Source organism: Heterodontus francisci, chromosome 8 (assembly GCF_036365525.1).
Source record: "Heterodontus francisci isolate sHetFra1 chromosome 8, sHetFra1.hap1, whole genome shotgun sequence".
Taxonomy (NCBI): domain Eukaryota; kingdom Metazoa; phylum Chordata; class Chondrichthyes; order Heterodontiformes; family Heterodontidae; genus Heterodontus; species Heterodontus francisci.
In genome coordinates this window covers 116,165,451-116,187,330 of record NC_090378.1, presented here as the reverse complement: position 1 = coordinate 116,187,330, position 21,880 = coordinate 116,165,451, and the positions used below count along the sequence as shown (strand labels likewise).

At 45.9% G+C, this 21,880-nt stretch overlaps 2 protein-coding genes across 2 annotated transcripts in view; both read left to right on the top strand.

Annotated features, from left to right (window-relative positions):
• The window catches only part of LOC137373241 (rab GTPase-activating protein 1-like), a 556,698-nt gene that overhangs the window by 276,437 nt on the left and 258,381 nt on the right, over positions 1-21,880 (top strand). The window lies entirely within an intron of this gene.
• LOC137372592 (G-protein coupled receptor 52-like) lies at positions 15,159-16,238 on the top strand. Its single transcript, XM_068036533.1, has one exon. The coding sequence runs from the start codon at positions 15,159-15,161 to the stop codon at positions 16,236-16,238; it is 1,080 nt and encodes a 359-aa protein (XP_067892634.1).

Sequence of the window (21,880 nt, the reverse complement as noted above, 5' to 3'; positions counted from 1 at the left end):
CATGTCCTGGGGTACTGCTCCCTCGTCCCAGCACAGGCATAGCAGTTCATGTAGTGCTGATAGTATAGCAGGCTTGGCACTCTTGATTATTTCAGGGGTAATGCTGTCCTTCCCAGGGGCTTTTCCGCTGGCTAGGGAATCAATGGCATCACTGAGTTCCGATTTGGTTGGCTGTATGTCCAGCTCATCCATGACTGGTAGAGGCTGGGCTGCATTGAGGGCAGTCTCAGTGACAGCATTCTCCCTGGAGTACAGTTCTAGGTAGTGCTCAACCCAGCGGTCCATCTGTTTGCGTTGGTCAGTGATTATGTCCCCCGATTTAGATTTGAGGGGGGTGATCTTCTTGATGGTTGGCCCAAGAGCTCTCTTCATGCCATCATACATTCCTCTGATGTTTCCGGTGTCTGAGGCCAGCTGAATATGACTGCATAGGTGTTGCCAGTAGTCGTTTGCGCAACGCCTAGCTGTTCTTTGTGCAGTACTTCTGGCTGCTTTAAGTGCTGCGGATGTTAAATCGCTGGGGGCTTTCTTGTAGTTCAAAAGTGCAATGCGCTTAGCGGCTATGACAGGTTCCAGCTCTTCATTATGAGATTGAAACCAGTCTGCATTTCTCTTCGCACTTTTGCCGTAGGTGGTCAAAGCTGACTCATAGATGGCGTCTCTGATGTGGGCCCACTTGGTCTCAGCATCCCCTGTGGGAGTGTTTTGAAGGGCTGTTACAAGTGAATTTAGAAATTTTTGTAACAGCTGTGGGTGAGAAATTCTGCTCGTGTTGATGCGCGGGTGGCCCTTCTGCTTGGAATGATGCAACTTCTTTGGTCTGAGTCTAATCTTGCTGCACACCAGGGAGTGGTCGGTGTCGCAGTCCGCACTGTGGAAGCTGCGTGTGATTTGAACACTGTTTAAGGCGGCTCGCCTTGTGACAATGAGGTCTAGCTGGTGCCAACGACGTGATCTTGGGTGCCTCCATGAAACCTGGTGACAGGGTTTAGTGTGAAAGAACGAGTTGGTGATGCAGAGGTTATGATAGGTACACAACTCAAGCAGTCTCTGCCCGTTCTCATTCATCCTTCCAACGCCATAGCGCCCAAGGCAGGAGGGCCATGAGTCATGGTCGGCCCCAACCCTGGCATTAAAGTCCCCCAGCAGGAATAGGTGTTCGGTGTTGGGGATGCTGCTAATGATGTTATGGAGTTGTTCATAGAACTGGTCTTTAGCTTCAGGTGCGGAACAGAGTGTTGGAGCATAGATGCTGAGTAGGTGTACTGGACCAGAGGTGGTGAGCAGTCGGATGGACAGTATGCGTTCCGAGCCATTTGAGGGAGGCTCTATCATGCTGAGCAAGGAGTTTCTGATGGCGAAGCCCACTCCATGCTGTCTTGGTTCTTCAGGATCCCTGCCCTGCCAGAAGAAGGTGTAGTCTTGCTCTGCTAGAGAGCCACTCGCGGGGAGGCGAGTCTCCTGAAGTGCTGCAATGTCCACATTGAGTCTACTGAGCTCGTTGTTAATGATGGCGGTCTTCCGAGAATCGTTGATTTGTGTAAGGTCTTCCGACAGGCCAGGACACATAGTTCTGACGTTCCAGCTTGCAAAGCGAAGGGCTGGTACCTTCTTTCCTTTTTTCATGTTGTTTGGTGCGGTGTGTCAGTCCACCTTTCGGGCAATGACCCTGAGCTCCAAGCACCCATTGAAGCAGGCAGACTGTGGCGGGACAGAACCTTATTGACCGGGGGCTGCCCGGTTTGAGGCGGGCGGTAGCTGTCCAGTGAGGTGCAATGACCTCTCCCACCGACAAAGGCAACCCGTGGCGCCCAGTTTCTACGCCAATTTATCTGGACTTATAACCCGTAACTGCTGCCTTCCGTGTTGTTTCAGTCGCTGTGAGGCAACTATGGAGTGACCTCTCCATGGCGCATGCCTGGGCAAATTTATGGAGGTTGAGAGTTGCCCAGTCGTCAAAACCCCCCTCTCGGCCTTTCTGGTGGGGTCCAAAGGAGTGCAGGACACGACGTTTGGCACCAGTATGGCTGCAGGAACTGCCGGAAACATGCCAAAGGTGACACATGACCGCCTACGGGGTTCCGCTCCGGATTTTCTGTTAGGGTTTACTCCCTTAGCCTTGGTCTCTCCCGAGACGCCCACAAGGCAGTGGGGTTGTTGGGGCCCCTACACAGGTGTAGGATGGTGCCGGTGGGAGGAGGGGATGCAAGGGGGAGGGGTAGAGGGAGGGGGTGGGGGGGGGGGTGCAGGGGAAGGGGGTGCGGGGTGAAGATGGTGCGAGGGGGGGGTGGGCTGGGACGGGGTTGTGAGGGGGTGAGCTGAGAGGGTGGAGCAGGGAAGGGGACGGGGGTGGGGGGGGTGGAAGGGGGGTAAAGGGGGGGGGGGGGAGGGGGGGTGGAATCTGGTGCAGGTAATAAGCCATTTCCTCAGTGCCCACCATCGACGTCCGGAAAGCTCATCCACGTCCTTCGGGAGGTGAAGCATCATTTGGCAGACTTAGAGGTGATTACATTTGCTGAGGGGTTTTTTTTTTTGCAGTGGTTTAAATAAAGGCATGCAGCATTGCCGACAGTGCGCTGCAGATGCTCTCCGAGCCATCTCCCGCGGGCGCTTTGAAGTTGCGGCCGGGGGGGCCGTTCGTGGATGTTTTGGGTGTTCGGGGCACCTTTTCACAGGACTTCTCTCGGGTCCCGCAGCTCCTTCTTCACCTCAATGGACTTACCGCATGCCGTGGCTGCAGACACTCTGGACTGTGAAGACAGCAGGATCGGAGATTAAAGTATCGGCAGCTGTTCTCGTCAGTTTCATCCGGATCAATTTCATTGAGAAAACAAAGAGCAGGTGTGGCTGGGGGAGGGCAGTGGGCCCAGGAAAAGAAGTAGGTGAGAACAAAGATCCCCTAACTGTAACCTTCCAAAGTTTTCTCCATTTGAAGACCGTTCTTTTGGAATGGAAAATGGCACATGTCACTCCACTATTTAGGAAAGGTGAGAAAGTGAATTATAGACCGGTTAGCCTAACATCTATTGCTGGACAATTACTGGCATCTATAATTAAGGATACCTTGAAAATTTTCAGCTGATCAGAAAGAGCCAGCATGGATTTATAATGAGTAGGTCATGCCTGATGAACCTGATTGAATTTGAAGTGATGACCAAAACAGTGGGTAGGGGAATGTCTACGGATGTTTTTGTGTGGATTTACAGAAGGTGCTTGATGAAGTCGCTCATTAGAGACTGTTGGCTGAAGTTGAAGGCCATGGAATCGAAGGTAAATTATTGATCTGGTTCGGAAATTGGCTGAATGGCAGGAGACAGAGTAGGGATAATGGACAGGTACTCTAATTCGCAGAATGTGATGAATGGTGTCCTGCAAGGATCTGTATTGCGGTCTCAACTAGTCACTATATTTATTCATGACTTAAATGATGGGATAGAAAGCCACATATCCAAATTTTCCAATGACACAAAGATAGATGCCATTGTAAGCAATGTAGATGGGAGCAAAAAGTTACAGCGATGCTTTTTCGATTAAAACTGTGTGCAAATGGATTTCAATGTAGGCAAATGTGACGTCATCCACTTTGGACCTTAAAAGGATAGAACAGGGTCCTTTCTAAATAGTGAAAGGCTGGAAACAGTGGAATTTCAAAGTGACTTGGGGGTCCAGGTACATAGATCATTTAAATGTCATGAACAGGTATGGAAAATAATCAAAAAGGCTAATGGATTTCTGGCCTTTATATCTAGAGGACTAGCGTGCAAGGGATAGAAGTCATGCTTCAGCTATACAAAGACCTGTGCGGCGTTTGCAAGTTCTCCCTGTGACCGCATGGTTTCCTCCGGGTGCTCCAGTTTCCTCCCACATGCCAAAGACTTGCGGTTTGATAGGTAAATTGGCCATTGTAAAAATTGCCCCTAATGTAGGTAGGTGGTGATGTGAGAGGGAAAATGGGATTAATATAGGATTAGTATAAATGAGTGGTTGATGGTTGGCGTGAACTCGGTGGGCCGAAGGGCCTGTGTCGGTGCTGTATCTCTCTCTATGACTGGGGTATGTTGTTGAGACTTCAGGATTAAATCTGATAAGGGGATGAGGAAAAGAGGTTGAGGGGATTTGGGAGTAGAACGTCTGGAGAGTAAATATTAATGCGGATTAGTTGGGCCGAATGGCCTGTTTCTGCCTGTTCTGCTTTCTGTGCACGGAAATGTTATTTAATCAGTGTGATGTGAAGCAGCAGTCAGGAGAAGGTATAGCTAATCTTTCAGATATATGTTCCCCATTCTCTTCACAAAACCAAGGAGAATGAAGGTTTAATACTAAGAACAGGCCTTGCTCGCATCTGACAGTAGAACATCACAAATTCTGATTGGGCACTGGACGAATTGTGGCTGTTTCTTTGACTTTAATCCTTGCTTCTGCCTGTCCAGTTGAATGCCAGTTTGTGTGCAGCATCTTTTTGCTGTTTTTTCAGTAATCTTCTCCAGAGTTGCCATCTTCTTCCTCCTCATGCTGATTGTCTTTTCAGCTCTATCTATTACTTGTGGCACTGATATGTTCCTCTCAATTTCCTGTGTCCAGCTTCCTAAATTGGTCCCATTAAACCACTGAATTGTTTCTTCTTTCATATTTGGATGTATTTGAGCATGAACGATCATTTAAAGGGACCCTGCTAAGAAACAGGGGCGAGGCCATGGAAGGTGTTGCTGGACCAGAAGCCAATGTAGGTCAGCGAGCACGGGAGTGATGGTGAAAAGGACTTGGTGTGAGTTAGGATACGCGCAGAAACGTCTTGATGAGCTGAAATTTATGGAGGGTGAAAGATAGGAGGCCATTGAGGGGAGGACACTGAACTAAAATAGCAAAAATAAAGACTACAAGTGAGAGGAAATGATGATCAAATTGCACCGTGCTCTGGTCATTCTGCAGCTTGAATAATCTGGCTTGGGCTTTTCAGTCTGGAAGGAAAGCTTCTAGAGCTGTATAAGATAGTTACGGGAACGGAAAAAATAAATTGAGAACATTACTTTAAATTAAATATCAAAAGTAGTAGGGCAGGGGAAGCAGGCTCAGGTTTAGTGAAGGGTAAATGTCAGAAAATCCTTCACACAGGAAATGATCAGTAAATAGAATAAACATACAGGAAAGGTAGTGTAGTATCTTTTTAAGAACCAATTGGATGCAGAAATCTCTCTGGATGGATGAATTAAGATGAGCCAAATTAGCTTCCTCATCCGTGTTTATTGTGGTATTAATCAAAGAGAGAGAAATGTTTGGAATAATTTGCCTGACAGTGCGGTAGACGGATATTGAAGACGCAGCCAGCCATGTCCCTGTCTGCAGAGGTGAGAGCAGGAAGCAGCAGTTCCTCCAAGCGAGGGACAGCGATATCAGGCTGGTGTGGAGGTTACCAGGGCACTAAGGCCATGAGGTGGCTAGTGAGGGAAGATGGAGCTATGTATGGAGAATTAACTTGCAGCGAGTTTGAATGATTTGATTTCAGACAGTGGAGAGTTGAGAATGAACAGAAAGCTGTGGAATGAGAGAAGCAAAGAAAGCCACAGCTAAAGAGGAAGTAAAGGACAAGAAGAGGAATCTTGAGAAAAGACAAGGAAGTATAAACTGAAGCTCAAAAAGAAAGAATCAGCAGACAAATAAATGGCCAGGTTTTCGTACGATATTTTAATCCGATTTTAAAAAAACCCACACACATGAATGAAAGCACCAGCAGAAGTGTCAATAGACTCAGCAATTCCGTGCTGCTTTTCCTTCTCACTGTATTTACGTTTATTTTCAAGAGGAAAACTATGAGAGCTGTGAGCCAGTCCTGGCATGATATGTTGTAAGAACCTGCAGTTTTAGTGCAGTACATTGGCGGTACCCTGGGTACAGCGTGAAGTGTCACCTATTATTTGAGCAGGTGTTCACAGGAAACCATGAAATGAGTGCCTCAAGAGCTCTGTGTTTTTCTCATAGTCAGAACATAACTTTATGCCTGTCCTCATTTACAGGTAATTGCCTGCATTATTTAACGGTGCGTTGTAGCAGAACAATTTATATGATGCAAAGGCAGAATTCTTTGTTTATCCTGATTTTCAGTGCTCCACTATTGGTGGCCGGGCTGTCTAGGCCCTAAGCTCTGGAATTCCCTCCCTAAACCTGTCCACCTTCCTACCTCTCTCTCCTCTTTTAAAACACTCCTTAAATTCCACCTCTGACCAAGCTTTTGGTAACCTATCCTAATCTCCTTATGTGGCTCGATGTCCAAACTTTGTTCATGGTTCTGTGAAGTGTATAAAGGCAAGCCATTGTTGTTCATTTCATGAAAAACTTGCTTGTTGCCCGTTTCTAGATGTCAAAATTATTTTTAAAACCAGAGAGAAAGAAAAGCAGACATTTCACTCTGATTTTCCGGCTGAGCTGCAGTTGGACATTGCCAGCTATCTTCCAAACACTGTGAAGAAGCAATCAACAGAGTAGAGAGATTGTTGCACCATACACCCAAAATGATCAGATTACAAATAAGAGGAAGTCATACTCAGAGTGCAGGGCCCATGACCAGACTGCATCGAGGTCTAGTCACTGAGACACAAGGAGGCAGGTAAACTGAATCAGAAGGCTGTGGATTCAAATCTCACTCCGGGGACTTGAGAATAAAATTCCGGCTGATGTTCCCGGTGCAGTGCTGAGGGAGTGCTGCACTCTTGGAGGTGGTGCCTTTCAGATAAGACTTTAAACCAAGGCCCCGTCTGCTCTCTCAGGTGGGTGCAAAAGAAAAGAAAGACTTGCATTTATCTAATGATCTCAGGACATCTCAAAGTGCCATGGAGCCAATGAAGTACTTTTTTTGAAGTGTAATCACTGTTGTAATGTAGGAAATACAGCAGCCAATTTGTACATAGAAAGATCCCTCAATTAGCAATGTGATAATGATCAAACAATTTGTTTTTTAATGTTGGTTGAGAAAAGTATATTGCCCAGGACACCAGGAGAACTCTCCTCGTCTTTGAATAGTGCCTTGGGATCTTTTGCACTCATCTCAGAGAGCAGACGGGGCCTTGGTTTAAAGTCTCATCTGAAAGACACCACCTCCAAGAGTGCGGCACTGCCTCAGCTCTGCACTGGGTGTGTCAGCCGGGATTTTGTTCTGAAATCCTTGGAGTGAGATTTGAACCCACAACCTTCTAATTCAGTGACGTGAGTGCTATCAACTGAGTCGTGGCTAAGATATTAGAAAAGGCTGGAGAAACTTGGGACTTACTCGGTGTATGAGAGATGTTCTTTTTTTTTAGAGATACAGCACTGAAACAGGCCCTTCGGCCCACCGAGTCTGTGCCGACCATCAACCACTCACTTATACTAATCCTACACTAATCCCATATTCCTACCACATCCCCTCCTGTCCCTATATTTCCCTACCACCTACCTATACTAGGGGCAATTTATAATGGCCAATTTACCTATCAACCTGCAAGTCATTTGGCTTGTGGGAGGAAACCGGAGCACCCGGAGAAAACCCACGCAGACACAGGGAGAACTTGCAAACTCCATACAGGCAGTACCCGGAATCGAACCCGGGTCCCTGGAGCTGTGAGGCTGCGGTGCTAACCACTGCGCCACTGTGCCGCCCCTAATTATTGAGGTGTACAGAGGTGTAATACAGTAATAAAGGTGTAATGTAGTAAAAGGTGCAGGAAAAGGTAGATTTGCAACACCAGTCCAAACTAAACTGACAGCAGGAGAAGGGGAGGTAGATTCAAACTAATAAGAGCAAATTTAGACCTGATGTCAAGAAATGCTTTGCATAGCACAAACATTGTGATCAATCCATAGATGGATTTCTAGATAAGGTAGTGAAGGCAAACAGCTCTGGAATCATGTAACAATTCACTGGATTCTGTGATCGAAGTTGGTGCCTGGGGTGGGGGGTTGTGGATTCTGAAGGTCTTTTTGGATTGTTGAACTAAGATGGGTGAATGGCTTTGTTTAGTCAGATCTATCTTGCGATCTACAGACTTCCCCAACAAACAACAGTTAAACATTTGATAGGCTGGGCTTGCTTATAACAGACATGACAGACTTAGAGGGACAGGCCAAGTTAGCTCAGTTCCAGTTAGCAGCAAATTAGTACATTGTGAGTTAAGGGTGTAATGCTTTTTTGGTTACAAAACAGTGTACAAATTCATCCACTCCAGAAGAACACCACAGCAGATACACAAGGCTATGGTCCAAGTGCAGTGAAATGGGATTAGTTAGGATGGGTGCTTGATGGATGGCACAGACGCGTTGGGCCGCAGGGCGTGTTTCTGTGCTGTAAAACTCTATGACTCTACGACTATTAAATGTAAAATCTCAGTATTTGAGTAACAAGGTAAGAAAGAAAGTATGTGTGAAATGGGACAATGGCACAGTGTGGTGATCAGGAAGGAGGTGGAGTGTTATAGTGGATAAATCTGTACACTCAGCACAATGTTTAGTTGCATTAAAAAGGGAAAAGGAGGTACTAGGTTGTATTAGCCAAGGGACAGAGTGTAAATCGAAAGAGATTGTATTGTTGCTACTTAAGGTACTGGCCAGATCCCATCTGCGGTTTTGTGTATCATCTTGTTATCCAATCATTGAAAGGCTGTTATTGCTATTAATATCTTTGATGCCGCACATTGCTACATCCATACTCCTCACTGCTGTGTTCTGTCAGGGTGCTGGTGAACAGCATGTGATTGACTGTACAGATTTTTGTACAACTGCCCTGTGATGGGGTCATTTATTATGAATGCTATTCTATTATGAGCCTGTGAGAGCAAAGTATAAATTGCTAGAAGGAGGTTTGATGTGAAGAATGCAGGAGGCAGTGATATAATCCAGTGGTATGTTTGGATAATGAGGCCGCATTAAACTGATGTGACATTGTGATGTGCTACATTGGCAAAGGGGAATGAGAAGCTATCCCTCACATTGTCAACTTATAATAGCAGCTGGCCTGTCTGAGGGCCACAGGTATAGACAGGAGATGGAAACAAAAGTGATGGCGGGTGAACTCATACTCTGTGATGTCCTGGCCAGTGTCCCTCAACCACCATCACTAAAACAGATTATCTGGTCATTCTCACATTGTTATTTGTGGGAGCTTGCTGTGTGCAAGTTGGCTTCTGAGTTTGCTACATTACGGTAGTGGCCACACTTCAAAAGTACCTCACTGGCTTAAAATGTGTGACATCCTGGGTTTGTGAACGGTGCAATATAAATGCAAATCTTTCTTACTTTAGCCTGTGAGAGGGGCAAGCTTTTTGATACAGAGCTAGATGTTTCTAAGAACAGAACACACACCAGGGGAAGCAGTCTGGGCTTTTGGAAAACAGGGCTCTGCACAGGCACACAGCAAAAGATGGGGCCTGCATGGAGAATGGTGCTGCTTTGGACGGAAGGGCTGGATGCAGAGAGATTATTCTGTAAAATGCTTTGGGACGTCCTGAGGTGGTGAAAGGCACTATCTAAATGCAAGTCTTTTTCTAATGTCTGCTTTAAGAAGCCTTTAAATGTCGTAACCTCTCCTTCCCCACCCCCCCAACCTGTATAGATGGATCACGACCTCTCCCCTTCTCATTCATTCAGGGAGAAGTCTCCCCCTTTCCTCCAGAATGTCCAGTGCTGCCAACATCAGGGAACTGTTCAAAAAAAATTTGATTTGCCACCCAGAAGAATGAGATGGATTGTAAATCCATTTAACTATATGGAATTGAGTTTATTTCTTTCTGTCTGATTGTTATGCATTAAAACTGGTACTGCCTTTAAGCCAAAGTGAGTGACTCTCACTCCATGTGCCCGGGACTTGACAGTTCTGAGTAGTGATTTGTGATACCTTATAAAGGGGAGAAGCATGACTAAGGATGGAGGACGAGTGAGTGCAAAAAGAGGTTTGTGCTGCTTGCAAGTGTTTCAGGTCTCTGCCCCGGCTGTTTACTCTATAGTGCCAGATGCTTTCTGTGAGAATGCTTGCCATGGATTAGTCACACACCAGGGACTTCATGCAATTTAAAGATCAGGGTGATAAGTGATTAGAAGGGACAACAAGTGTTGGGGACTATCTTTTGTTGAAATTACTATCTCTCTTGTATGCAAGAAAATTATGGCTTTATCTGAAACCTCTTCACTGTATTTTTTCAAATGCCAACTTTACTATTGCTGTGAAGACCCTAGACTGAAGTCCCTGCTCGACCGCTCCTGGCAGTGAAGCCAGGGCAGGAGTGTATACAGCGGTAGGGAAACTATTGGAAAAAATTCTGAGGGATGGGATTAACCTCCGCTTGGAGAGGCAGGGATTAATCAGGGATAGTCAGCATGGCTTTATTAGGGGGAGATTATGTCTAACTAACTTGATTTGAATTTTTCGAGGAGGTGACGAGATGTGTAGATGAGGGTAAAGCAGTTGATGGAGTTTACATGGACTTCAGTAAGACTTTTGACAAGGTCCAGCTTGGGAGATTGGTTAAGAAGGTGGGAACCCATGGGATTCAGGGCAAATTGGATCCAAAATTGGCTTAGTGGCAGGAGGCAGAGGGTGATGGTCGAGGGTTGTTTTTGCGATTGGAAGCCTGTGACCAGTGGTGTACCACAGGGATCAGTGTTGGGACCCTTGCTGTTTGTAGTGTACATTAATGATTTAGACATGAATATAGGAGGTATGATAAGTAAGTTCGCAGACAACACAAAAATTGGTGGTGTCGTAAATAGTGAGGAGGAAAGCCTTAGATTACAGGATGATATGGATGGGCTGGTAAGATGGACAGAGCAGTGGCAAATGGAATTTAAACCTGAGAAGTGTGAGGTGATGCATTTTGGGAGGACTAACAAGGCGGAATGGCACAACCAATTTGCACACAGCAAGCTCCCACAACAGCAACATGATAATGACCAAATCATCCGTTATGCTTGGTACATTAGATTGTGAAATAAATTTTCAAAAAGGTGCTGTCGCATCTTTTATATCAGACAGATAGACAAATTTGCATTTATAAAGTGCCTTTCGTGACAGAGGACATCCCAAAGTGCTTCACGGTCAATGAAGTGCTTTTGAAGTGTGGTCACTGTTGTAATGTGGAAAATGTGGCAGCCAATTTGCGCACAGCAAACTCCCATAAACAGTCGTGTTATGATGATTAGATAATCTGTTTTAGTGATGTTGATTGAAGGATAAATATTGGTCAGGACGCTGGGGAGAACTCCCCTGCTCTTTTTCAAAATAGTGTCTTAATGGGACCTTATATGTCCACCCGAGCGGGCAGAAGGGGCCTCGGTTCAATGTCTCATCTGAAAGAGATCACTTCCCATTCTGTAGCACTCCTTCAGTACTGCCCTGGCAGTGTCAGCCTGGATTATGTGATCAAGGAGTGGGATTTGAACCCACAACCTTTTGACTCAAGGGTGGTGGAAGCAGAGACAATCACTGACTTCAAGAGGAAGTCGGATGACCACTTGAAAGAAATAGACTTGTAGGGCTATGGGGATGGAGCCGGGGAGTGGGCCTGATAGCATAGCTCCGTGGAGAGCCGGCATGGACTCAATGGGCCGAATGGCCTCCTTCAGTGCCATATATAACTCTATGACTCTAAGGGAATATACAATGGATGGTAGGACCCTAGGAAGTACAGAGGGATCTTGGTGTATTGTCCATAGATCACTGAAGGCAGCAGCACAGATAGATAAGGTGGTTAGGAAGGCATATGGGATACTTGCCTTTATTAGCCGAGGCATAGAATATAAGAGCAGGGCGGTTATGATGGAGCTGTATAAAATGCTAGTTAGGTCACAGCTGGAGTAGTGTGTATAGTTCTGGTCACCACACTAAAGGAAGGATGTGATTACACTGGAGAGGGTGCAGAAGAGGTTTACCAGGATGTTGCCTGGGCTGGAGCATTTCAGCCATGAAGAGAGACTGGATGGGTTCGGGTTGTTTTCCTTAGAGCAGAGAAGGCTGAGGAGAGACCTGATTTGAGGTATACAAATTATGCGGGGCATTGATAGGGTAGCTAGGATGAAACTTTTTCCCTTAGTGGAGGAGTCAATAACCAGGGGGAAATAGATTTAAGATAAGGGGCAGGAGGTTCAGAGGGGATTTGAGGAAAAATGTTTCCACCCAGAGGGTGGTTGGAATCTGGAACACACTGCCTGAAGAGGTTGTAGAGGTCAGAACCCTCACAACATTTAAGAAGTATTTAGATGAGCACTTGAACCGCCATAGCATACAAGGCTACAGGCCAAGTGCTGGAAAATGGCATTAGAATAGACAGGTGCTTGATGGCCAGCACGGACACGATGGGCTGAAGGGCCTGTTTCTCTGCTGCATAACTCTATGAGGGACAGTTCCTTCTGCAAGCAGCAGGGGGTGCTACTTCAGACCTGCAGAGAAATGGGAATTATTCTAGTCTGCAGCATGGTTTCTCGGCTCTTTCTCTGAACCCTCACTGCCCTCCCTCACCTTACTCAGACCGCCCTCCCCACCCCTCACCTCACCTCACCTTCTTCATTTTTTATTTTAGAGATACAGCGCTGAAACAGGCCCTTAGGCCCTTTGAGTCTGTGCCGACCAACAACCACCCATTTTATGCTAATCCTATATTCCCTACCACATCCCCACCATTCTCCTACCTACACTAGGGGCAATTTACAATGGCCAATTTACCTATCAACGTACAAGTCTTTGTCTGTGGGAGGAAACCAGAGCACCCGGCGGAAACCCACGCAGTCACAGGGAGAACTTGCAAACTCCGCACAGGCAGTACCCAGAACTGAACCCGGTCGCTGGAGCTGTGAGGCTGCGGTGCTAACCACTGCGCAGCTGTGCCTTCCCTTCCCTTCCCTCCCTTCCCTCCCCTCCCCTCCCTTCCCTCCCCTCCCTTCCCTTACCTTCCCTCCCTTCCCTTCTCTTCCCTTCCCTTCCCTTCTCTTCCCTTCCCTTCCCTTTCCTTCCCTTCCCTTCCCTTCCCTTCCCTTCCCTTCCCTTCCCTCACCTGCCTTCCCTCACCTCGCTTCCCTTCCCTCACTCCCTTCCTTTACCTTCCCTTCCTTCCTTCCCTTCCCTTCCTTCCCTTTATCTTACCTTCCCTTCCCTCCCTTCCCTCATCTCCCTTCCCTTCCCTCACTCTGTCCCCTCACTTCCTCATTGACTCACTGCTGTCCTTCATTGACTCACCCACTCACTCTCCCTCCCTCCCTCACTCACCCTCCCTCACCCTGCCTCCCTCATTCTCCCTCCTTCACTCTCCCTCACCCCCCTCAATCACTCTTCCACTTAATTACTCATCCTCCTCATCCCTCTTGCAGCTTTGTTGTGCCCCTTTAACTGACATGACTGGAGCCACCTGCCGGAGAGGGGGTGCCCTATTCAGGTCAGGTTCGTGCTGAAGATATCATTTGGTGAGTTGTTGGAGCAGGATATACTTCCCCTACACTTCACTTGACCGCAGTCTCATTTTAAAACACTACGGGAGAAGCTTGTGCCTTGCGATGGTTATTGCTGACAGTCTGCTGTACAGCCTGTCCATCTGATCTACAGAACGTATCAGCGCATTTGAACAGCAGTCAGTCTGTAAGACACTTCATGTATGCAATTGATTTGCCCTGTTAACATTATAAATGCAAATATCATTAAGCAGGTCGGAAGCTAAATTTATAATGAGAGTTTTTTAAAATTCCTTTTTGTCTGATTAATAATGAATAGAGCTTTCCTTTGCTGATTATGTTACAGCTGACATTAGGGTTAGTGCTGTGAAAGTATGGCTTTGTATTGACTTTTCTCTTTGTGGCGACTATCTCCCCAAACTCTCTCTTCTCGTCACTATTTGTTGTACTCTGTATGTACCTGTTTTATGAACCTGTCTTAAGGGACAGTATGGCTCTAAACTGGTTGGTCCCATCATGTTATCCTTATTTGTCACAGTCTAGGGCAGCGTTACTGTGAGTGGCTGTGAGCTGACATGTGGTTGGCAACTGTTACCAAGCGACAAAAAAAAAAGCAGCTCCGATGGCCATTGGTGGTGCTGCTGCTGCTTATTCGGGAGCAGGAAACCAAGGTAGCCGGAATTCTTCTGCATCAGCTGTGATGGAGCAAAGGCAAGGGGCTCAGGTGCAGCTGCTGCGAGATGAGGAGAGAGCAGTATCAGCACTAAAGTGGCACTGACAAGATTGCTTCTTTAGCACAATGGATGTGCTAGACTCTTGCCTAAATCAGGAGATTGCTGCATTATTCTGTCAGCCTCCCCCCTTGCAGGACTGGAACATTGATTAATGTATTTGGCAGGCTGTGGATTTGGAATTGTCCGTGAATACTGCCTACACTGCCTTTAGTCCACTACCTTTTTATTTATCAGTTGATTTTGTGGTCTTTGAAGAGCTACTGGATTTTGCACAGAAGACTAAAATTATTTCAAGAGACTTTTTGAGAGGAAAGGAATATACCTTGCTATTGGGATCCAGCGAGCAGGCTGTGAGGTGTGTGCATTTCTCCTGGGGTTCTTGTCTCTCTGTCTCTTTCTCCCTCTGCACATAATGGCTTGCGATAAACAGCTGGAAGCGGTACACTGGAGGGAGCTAGTCAGCAGCCTTGCAGTGTCGAGGTGTGTCAGAAGTCCTCTCATGCTGAGGAGGCATGTGCAGCTCTAAAGTGCTGGCTGCGGAAACCAACAGAAGCAGTAAAGAGAGCCGGAGGAGCAGAACGGAGTGGGGTGAGCTGGAGGAGCAGAACGGAGTGGGGTAAGTTGGAGGAGCAGAACGGAGCGGAGTGAGCCGGAGGAGCGGAGTGAGCCGGAGGAGTGGAGCATACTGGAGAAGTGGAGTGAATCGGAGGAGGAGCAGAGTGAGCCGGAGTGAGCTGGAGGAGTGGAGTGAGCTAGAGCAGCAGCGGAGTGAGCCATAGCGTGTCGGAGGGGCGAAGTGAACCATGGGAGCAGCAGCAGAGTGAACTGGAGGAGCGGAGAGTGCTGGAGGAACTGAGTGAGCTGGAGAAGCAGCAGAGTGAGCTGGCGGAGTGGAGTGAGCTGGAGCCGCAGCAGAGTGAGCCACAGCGTGCCAGAGAAGTGGAGTGCACCAGCGAAGCAGCAACAACAGATGCCTTGCAGGCTGCTTCCAGTCGCCGTGGTCTGTGGCTCACTCCTGTCTCTACCATGAATCATTCCATGGCCGAGTGGAAGGCTGTGAGCGCAAACACCACCTCGGTCAACCTGTCTGATCGCCACACGTGCCCATTGGGCTTTGGTTACTATGGCACAGTTGACGTTTGTGTTTTGGAGACAGTGATCATCATGCTGATGACGGTTCTGATTATTGTGGGCAATCTGACAGTCATCTTTGTGTTCCACTGCGCCCCGCTCCTGCACCACTACACCACCAGCTACTTCATCCAGACTATGGCCTATGCAGACCTGCTTGTCGGGGTAAGCTGCTTGGTTCCTTCACTCTCCCTTCTTCACTATCCTACAGGCGTGCAGGAATCTCTGACCTGTCAGGTTTTTGGGTACATCATTTCGGTGCTGAAGAGCGTGTCCATGGCCTGCCTGGCTTGTATCAGTATCGATCGCTACCTTGCCATAACAAAACCGCTCTCCTATAGCCAGCTGGTTACCCCGTGCCGCCTTAGGATCTGTATCATTCTCATATGGATATACTCCTGTGCAGTGTTCTTACCCTCATTCTTTGGATGGGAGAAACCAGGCTATCATGGAGACATCTTTGAATGGTGCGCTACCTCCTGGGAAACCAATGCTTACTTCACAGGCTTCATTGTCTGCCTGCTGTATGCCCCAGCTGCCTTCATTGTCTGCTTCACCTACTTCCATATATTTAAAATCTGTCGGCAGCACACCAAAGAAATCAACGAGCGGCGTGCCCGTTTCCCCAGCCAGGATATGGAAGCTGCTGAGAGTGGGCCCAGCCCCGACCGGCGCTATGCAATGGTCCTGTTTCGGATTACAAGTGTCTTCTATGTGCTATGGCTCCCCTACATCCTTTACTTTCTGCTGGAGAGCTCACGTGTGCTGGAAAGCCCCTCGCTGTCCTTTGTGACGACGTGGCTGGCCATCAGCAACAGCTTCTGCAACTGTGTCATCTACAGCCTGTCCAACAGTGTCTTCAGGCTGGGATTGAGGAGGCTGTCAGAAACAGTCTGCTCGCTGTGCATGTGCTCAGGAGACGAGACTATGAGAGATCCTAAACCCAGGAAACGGGCCAATTCCTGCTCCATCTAATGGCCCAAATGTTTCGAGGACACAAAGCAGGTTGCGATAACGGCATTTGATACTGTCTTACGCTCTTGTGTGAAGATATATAGGAGAACAGAGGCATTGATGGCCAAAGGGCTCATTGAATGGTCTGTTGTGGAACTGGAGAAGGCCGTTCAGCCCCTCCAGCCTGTGTTGCCATTCAGTTAGATCGTGGATGATCTGTATCTTAACCCCATCTACATGCCTTGGTTTCGTAACCCTTATTATCCTTGCCTAATCTATCAATTTGTTTTGAAATTCTCAATTGACCCAGTCTCAAAAACTTTGGGGGAGCGTGTTCCAGATTTCCACTACCCATATTGGGACACCAGAGGGTGAAAGCTGGTCGACAGTGTTCTGATGGTTTGGAAATAAGACAGAACACATAATGTAATCAACGCATTAATTACCTAAAACCCTCAGCTCCATTCAGAGTGTAATTTACTGGTTGGGGCATTGCATTCACTGCTTTGTAATAATGAACAGAAAGGCTGAGCAGTAGAGAGGCTTTTGTGGAGAGTGCACACTGGGATACTGTGTCGGTTGTGCATCGTTCTGGTCATTCATAGCGTGCTACAGATGTTTGTACAGCTTTGTACAGGAACATTAACACTTTCATTAGGTGTGCCATCTTCTGTAGTAGGCAGCAGTTCTTTATAACATTTCAGTGTAAGCTTGCACATATTGTACAAAATATTTGGTGGAGTTTATTCTCTGTGTCTGTGCCTGATGTACTAATGCACATTTACTGGTTTGAAGAGTACAGTTAAAGTTGGCAGGAGTTGAATTAATTTAAAAAAAAAATAATTGGAAGCAAAAAAAAGACGAGAGTGCAGCTAATTCCTACTTAACCTGAAAGATGCTTCTGCTCGTTGCATTTACTGTGACAATGACTCATGCTGTCTGTGGTTTTGGTGCTGATGGGGTGAGGTTTGGGAAGTAAACTTAATGAAAGCAAGTGCCAACCAGGCTTTCCCATTCCATTGGTACCAGGATCAATGATGTCGAGAGTGAGAATAAGGTGGCAGGGTGGGGGGGGGACTCTTTTGATTCTGTTCACGTTGTCACGCTACTCAGGAATACGTTGCAAAAAAGGAAAACAGCAGTATTTGTATTGCCCTCGGTGTGAATGCTGCTGATTGACCCTTCGATCTCTCCAGCTCCTTTGCAGCAGGCCCTTTCAGTCGAATAACACTGACCAGAGTGGAATTTGTGGAACATCCTTCCGCTTCCAGTGTTAAATCCTGAAACTAGCTTTTCAGTTATCTGCCAGGTGCAAAGATGTTGCTGCAGTACTTGAAGGGTTATGCACTGTGTGATACGGAAGAGTTAAGCTGTGAGAATGTAATATTAAATTATTGAAAAAAAATTGATTTATTGTTGACTGTTTTACATTAAAAAATTGCCATTTTTATATATATATATCTATATAATACATATTTGAACAGCCTGTATTGATGAGATTTAATAAATGGATAGCCCTGAATTGAACGAGTGTGATTGTCTCCCAGTGCACTGCAATCGGCCACAGGCTTGCACAGCTTTTTGCGAACATTTGGTCCAGTTTTACTCACCAAATGCATATATGGGTTATTGAAGCAGGCCTTTTAAGTTCACTTTCTCTCAGTTTTTGATTATCATTGGTACAAGGTGCATTGCATTCCTTTTTGCATCAACCACTTTCCAGTGCATATTGTTCTGCAGTGTCCTTTTCCCTCTTGCAGCATTAACCCTCCTCCAGTTCAGCCTCCCTGCAATGTAGCTGCCCTCTAGAATCAGCCCCGTGCAGTACTTACTGCCCACTCCCCAAGTTACCCTCCTGCTAGGGGCCAGCTGATCACTGCTCCTTAATTTATCTTGTTTTCGCCCCTATTTTCACCGTTGACCATGTTCTGTCCTTGATTTCTCAAAGAAAACGCAGCCCCCATACAATGCAGCTCCCACACAGTGCAGCCTCTGGGCAGCACCATTCCCCGGCATGCAGCCCTCTGCCATGCAGCCCTCATGTAATGCAGTCACAAGAACACAAGAATTAGGAGCAGGCGTAGACCATATGGCCCATTGAGCCTGCTCCGCCATTCAAAATGATCATGGCTGATCTTAGGATTCAATTCCACTTTCCTGCCCGCTCGTCATATCCCTTGGTTCCCTGAGAGGCCAAAAATCTGTCTAACCCAGCCTTAAATGTATTCAACGATGGAGCATCCACAAGCCTCTAGCGTAGAGAATTCCAAAAATTCACAACCCTTTGAGTGAAGGAATTTCTCCTCATCTCAGTCCTAAATGATCGGCCCCTTATCCTGAGACTGTGCCCCTGTGTTTTAGATTCCCCGACCAGCAGAATTAATCTCTTAGAGTCCACCATATCCAGCTCATCAGAATCTTATATGTTTCAATGAGATCACCTCTCATTCTTCTAAACTCCAAAGAATACAGGCCCAATTTACTCAGCCTCTCATCACAGGACAACCCTCTCATTCCAGGGACCAATTTAGTGAACCTTTGCTGTACTGCCTCCGATGCAAGTATAACCTTTCTTAAATGTGGAGACCAAAACTAGACACAGTATTGCAGATGTGGTCTGAACCAAAACTCTGTACAATTGTAGTGATACTTGCTTATTCCTGCACTCCATCGCCCTCCATTCTCCATAAAGGCCAACTTGCTTTCCTAATTGCTTGCTGTACCTGCATGTTAACTTTCTGCGTTCCTTGTACAAGCACACTCAAGTCTGTTTGAACATTGACACTTACAAGTTTCATACCTTTTAAAAAAAAAATTCTGCTTTTCTATTCTTATGACCAAAGTGAATAACTTCACATTTCCCTACATTATACTCCATCTGTCATCTTGTTGCCCACTCACTGAACCTGTCTATATCACTTTGCAGCCTCTGTGTCCTCTCCACAGCTTACCTTTCCACCTACCTTTGTATCATCAACAAACTTAGATACATTACTCTCTGTCTCTTCATCCAAGTCATTAATATAGAGTGTAAATAGCTGAGGCCCCGGCACTAATCCTTGCGGCACCCCACTGCCTACCAACTTGAAAATGCCCCGTTTATGCCCACTCGTTGCTTCCTGTCCGTTCACCAATCCTCTATCCATGCTAATATATTACCCCCAACACTATGAGCCCTTTTTTTGCTGATTAACCTTTTGTATGGCACCGTATCGAATGCCTTTTGGAAATCCCCAAGTACTGGTTCCCCTTTATTTACCCTACTAAATTTGTCAAACAGGATTTCCCTTCAGTAAAACCATGTTGACTTGTTCTAATCATAATCTGATTTTCTAAGTGCATTGTTAAGACTTTCTTAATAATAGATTCCAGCATTTTCCTAATGACTGATATTAAGTTAACTAGACTGTAGTTCCAGTTCCTCTCCCTCCTTTCTTGAAAAACGGTGTAACATTTTCCAGTTTCCAATCTGTTGGGACCATTCCCAAATCCAGTGAATTTTGGAAAGTCAGAGTTAGCACATCCACTTTCTCTGCAGCTGTCTCTTTTAAAACCCTGGGGTGCAGGCCATCAGGTCCTGGAGATTTGTCAGATTTTAGTCCCTTAAGTTTCTCCAATACTTTTTCTCTGCTGATACGAATTTCCTTACTCTTTTTAACCCCTAGGTTACTGTCTATTTCTGGTATGAAACGTGTGTCTTCTACTGTCAAGACAGATACAAGATATTTGTTCAGTGCCTCTGCCATGTCTTCATTCCCCATGATGATTTCTCCTGTCTCTGCTTCTAAGGGACCAATGTTTACTTTGGCTATTCTCTTTTGATATACCAATAAAAGCACTTACAATCTGTTTTTATATTCCTGGCTAGTTTACTCTCATTCTTTTTTTTCCTTTTTTATCAATTTTTTGGTGGCCCTTTGCTGGTTTCTAAAACACTCTCAATCCTCAGACTTGCAACTCTTTTTTGCAACATTGTAAGCCTCTTCTTTTAAACTAATAATATCCTTAACTTCCTGAGTGAGCCATGGTTGGGTCTTTCTTACTAAGTTTTTGTTTAAAAAAGGAATGTATTTTTGTTGAACATTTTGAATTGTTTCTTTAAAGGTTTCCCAATGTTCATTTACTGCCATATCTTTTTGTCTATTTACCCAATTTACCTTAGCCTGTTCGTCCCTCATACCTATGTAATTGGCTTTGTTTAAGTTTAAGATTTTTGTTTGTGATTGGAGCATGCCACTTTCAAACTTAACATGGAATTCAATGGTATTAAGATCACTGTTTCCCAGTGGATCTTTTACTATGACATTGCTTGTTGAGCGCTGCTTCTTTACACAATACTAGATCTAAGATGGCTTTATCCCTAGTTGGCTCCACAACGTATTACTCCCGAAAACATTCTACAAACTCATCATCTAGACCGCTCCTGCCAATTTCATTGTCCCAGTCTATATGAAGATTAAACTCCCCCATGATTGTTACATTGCCTTTGTTACAAGCCCCATTAATTTCTTGTTCAATGCTCTGTCCAACGATATAACTACTGTTAGGGGCCTATAAACTACTCCCACCAGTGTTTTCTGATTCTCACTGATCCTTATTTCTACCCATACTGATTCAACTTCATGATCTGAGGCCAGACCCTTCCTTACTAATGCCTTATTTCATCCTTTACCATCAGTGCTACCCCTCCTCCTTTGCTATCTTGTCCGTCTTTCCAAAATATTATGTACCCTGGAATATTTATTTCCCAACCTTGATCACCTTGTAACCATGTCTCTGTAATGGTGATTAGATCTAAATCATCTACCTCTTAGTGCCACTAGTTCATCTGTCTTATTGTAGATGTTTCGTGCATTCAGATAAAGAGCTTTCATTTCTTTTTTTTTGCTTCTATTCCCTTCAGTGACCTTATTTGCTGATGTACAATTTTTGTTAAACTCTCTGCCCTTTCCTGTCTCATTCTGATTTTCTTTACCCACAACGCTGAACTGTTCCGATACCTTGGCATTTCTCTTTGGATTTCTAAATCTCACCTCTCCTGAACCCTCCCCCAACTCTGTTAGTTCACAACCTCTAGTCTTATCTGCTGGCTCACTCTTGAGTTTGTACGCACTGTCGCTTCCTGCCACACCCTGATTATCATTATCCTTATTGCTATCTTGCTCTCTCGCTTTCTACTCTCTCTTTAAATTATCTCATCTTCGAAGGAGAATCCCAAGGCTTTTTATACATATATAAAGAGAAAGAGGGTAGCCAGGGAAAGGGTTGGCCCACTCAAGGACGGAGGAGGGAATCTATGCGTGGAGTCAGAGGAATTGGGCGAGGTACTAAATGAGTACTTTGCATCAGTATTCACCAAAGAGAAGGACTTTGTGGATAATGAGTCTAGGGAAGGGAGTGTAGATAGTCTGGGTCATGTCGATATCAAAAAGGAGGAGGTGTTGGAAAACATTAAGGTAGATAAGTCCCCAGGGCCTGATGGGATCCACCCCAGAATACTGAGGGAGGCAAGGGAGGAAATTGCTGGGGCCTTGACAGAAATCTTTGTATCCTCGTTGGCTACAGGTGAGGTCCCAGAGGACTTGAGAATAGCCAATGTTGTTCCTTTGTTTAAGAAGGGTAGAAAGGATAATCCAGGAAATTACAGGCCGATGAGCCTTACG